This window comes from Myotis brandtii, unplaced genomic scaffold (genome assembly GCF_000412655.1).
Source record: "Myotis brandtii unplaced genomic scaffold, ASM41265v1 scaffold207, whole genome shotgun sequence".
Classification (NCBI taxonomy): Eukaryota; Metazoa; Chordata; class Mammalia; order Chiroptera; family Vespertilionidae; genus Myotis; species Myotis brandtii.
Genome location: NW_005357736.1, coordinates 938,774 through 940,208, shown reverse-complemented (window position 1 = coordinate 940,208; position 1,435 = coordinate 938,774). Strand labels below are relative to the sequence as shown.

At 62.9% G+C, this 1,435-nt stretch overlaps 1 protein-coding gene across 1 annotated transcript in view; it reads left to right on the top strand.

Annotated features, from left to right (window-relative positions):
• Positions 1-1,435, top strand: part of CDHR4 (cadherin-related family member 4) — a 7,516-nt gene that overhangs the window by 919 nt on the left and 5,162 nt on the right. Inside the window, exons 4-6 of the mRNA XM_014538997.1 lie at positions 18-146; positions 646-756; positions 1,352-1,432. Coding sequence (XP_014394483.1) covers positions 18-146; positions 646-756; positions 1,352-1,432 — 321 coding nt within the window. The remainder of the gene's footprint in view (positions 1-17; positions 147-645; positions 757-1,351; positions 1,433-1,435) is intronic.

Here is a 1,435-nt window from a genome sequence, read left to right as displayed (position 1 = left end):
GGGGGCGGAGGGGGCAGGCACGGCCTCAGCACAGCCTCCCTGATCTCCCCTTGGCAGCTGGGGAGGTCATCCAGGTGCCGGAAACAGTCACACCTGGGGCTCGGCTCTACACTTTGCTCCCAGGCCTGGAACTCCAGGGAGCCCAGGTGAGCCCCCAGGTGGGCAGTGTGTGTGTGTGTGTGTGTGTGTGTGTGTGTGTGTGTATGGGGGGGACAGAATGGAGGCAGCTCGGGGCCCAGGCTCAGCCCCTGCCTGGCTAGGCATGGCCTGCAGAGGGAGCCTTTTGCGCACAGCTGAGTCTCTGCAGGGTACACGCTCATGGAGAGGGCCGCTCAGGGCGCCCCTCGGTGACCCACAGGAACCTCTCAGGGCCGAGTTCCTTCAAGCTCTCTGTGTTTCTCCATGAAAATTCTGTACCACTTTTGTAATGCAAGAAAAAAAAATGTAGTTAACACACACACACAGAGTAAATGGCTTAAAAACAGAAAGGATTAAGGATCAGGTCCAAGGGGGCCAGGCTAGGGTAAGCGTCGGTGTCAGGGGTCTGGGAGGGTGGTGTGCAGGCAGGTACCTGCTGGCTGTTGGGGATTTGATGGGGATGCCTGGGGCACTGGGCTGGGGACCCCAACATCTCTGCCCTGTTAGGTGAGCATCACCAGTGCCCAGGACCCTCCACACTTCCCTGGACCCTTCTCCATCAATGGGCAGGGCTGGCTGCAGGCACCCCCCCAGGGCCTCAGAGGCCAGGCTCCAAAGGTGAGCATGACCGGGACCTGGGGGTGCCCATGGCCTGGGCATACAATGGACAGAGCTACCACCTCCTGGAGGCTTGCTTGCTCTTGGCCTCCAGGGCCTCCTACGTGATGCGGCCTCTCCCAGGCACAGCCCCGCCAGCACCCGCACCCACACCCGCAGTCCCAGGCTGGCCGTCCTCCCACCGCGGCCTGGCCTGGGTCGGCGCTGAGCTCTGCTTCCTGAAGGAAGAGGGTCCCTGGCTCTGGGAGCCATGGCGCCTCGGGGAGAAGGGAGTGTTCAGAGCCGTCCCACAGGGCGGTCGAGTCCGAGTATAGTGGCCGGTGCCCTGAAGGAGGTCGGGGACGTTCCTTCTTTAAAACTTCCGAGTCGTAGTGACGGGCTCTTAGCAGCTCCCAGATGGCACGTCACATCGTGAAGGACTCAAACAGGACGCTTTCGGGGGGTGCTGCACCCAATGGAAGGGCTCATGGCCCAAGATGGGACGAAAGGGAAATGTTAGCAGTGGTGCGTGCTGGGAGGAGAGGATGTTGGGGCTCCTTGGGGAGGTCGCACGGGGAGAGGCACCGTGGTCCCTGTCCTGTGCCTGTGCCTGCAGCTCTTCCAGCTCCAGGTGCTGGTGACCTTCGGGCGAGGAGGCCGCAGCTGCCGGGGGCTGCTGACCGTGCGCGTCCTGCCGGCG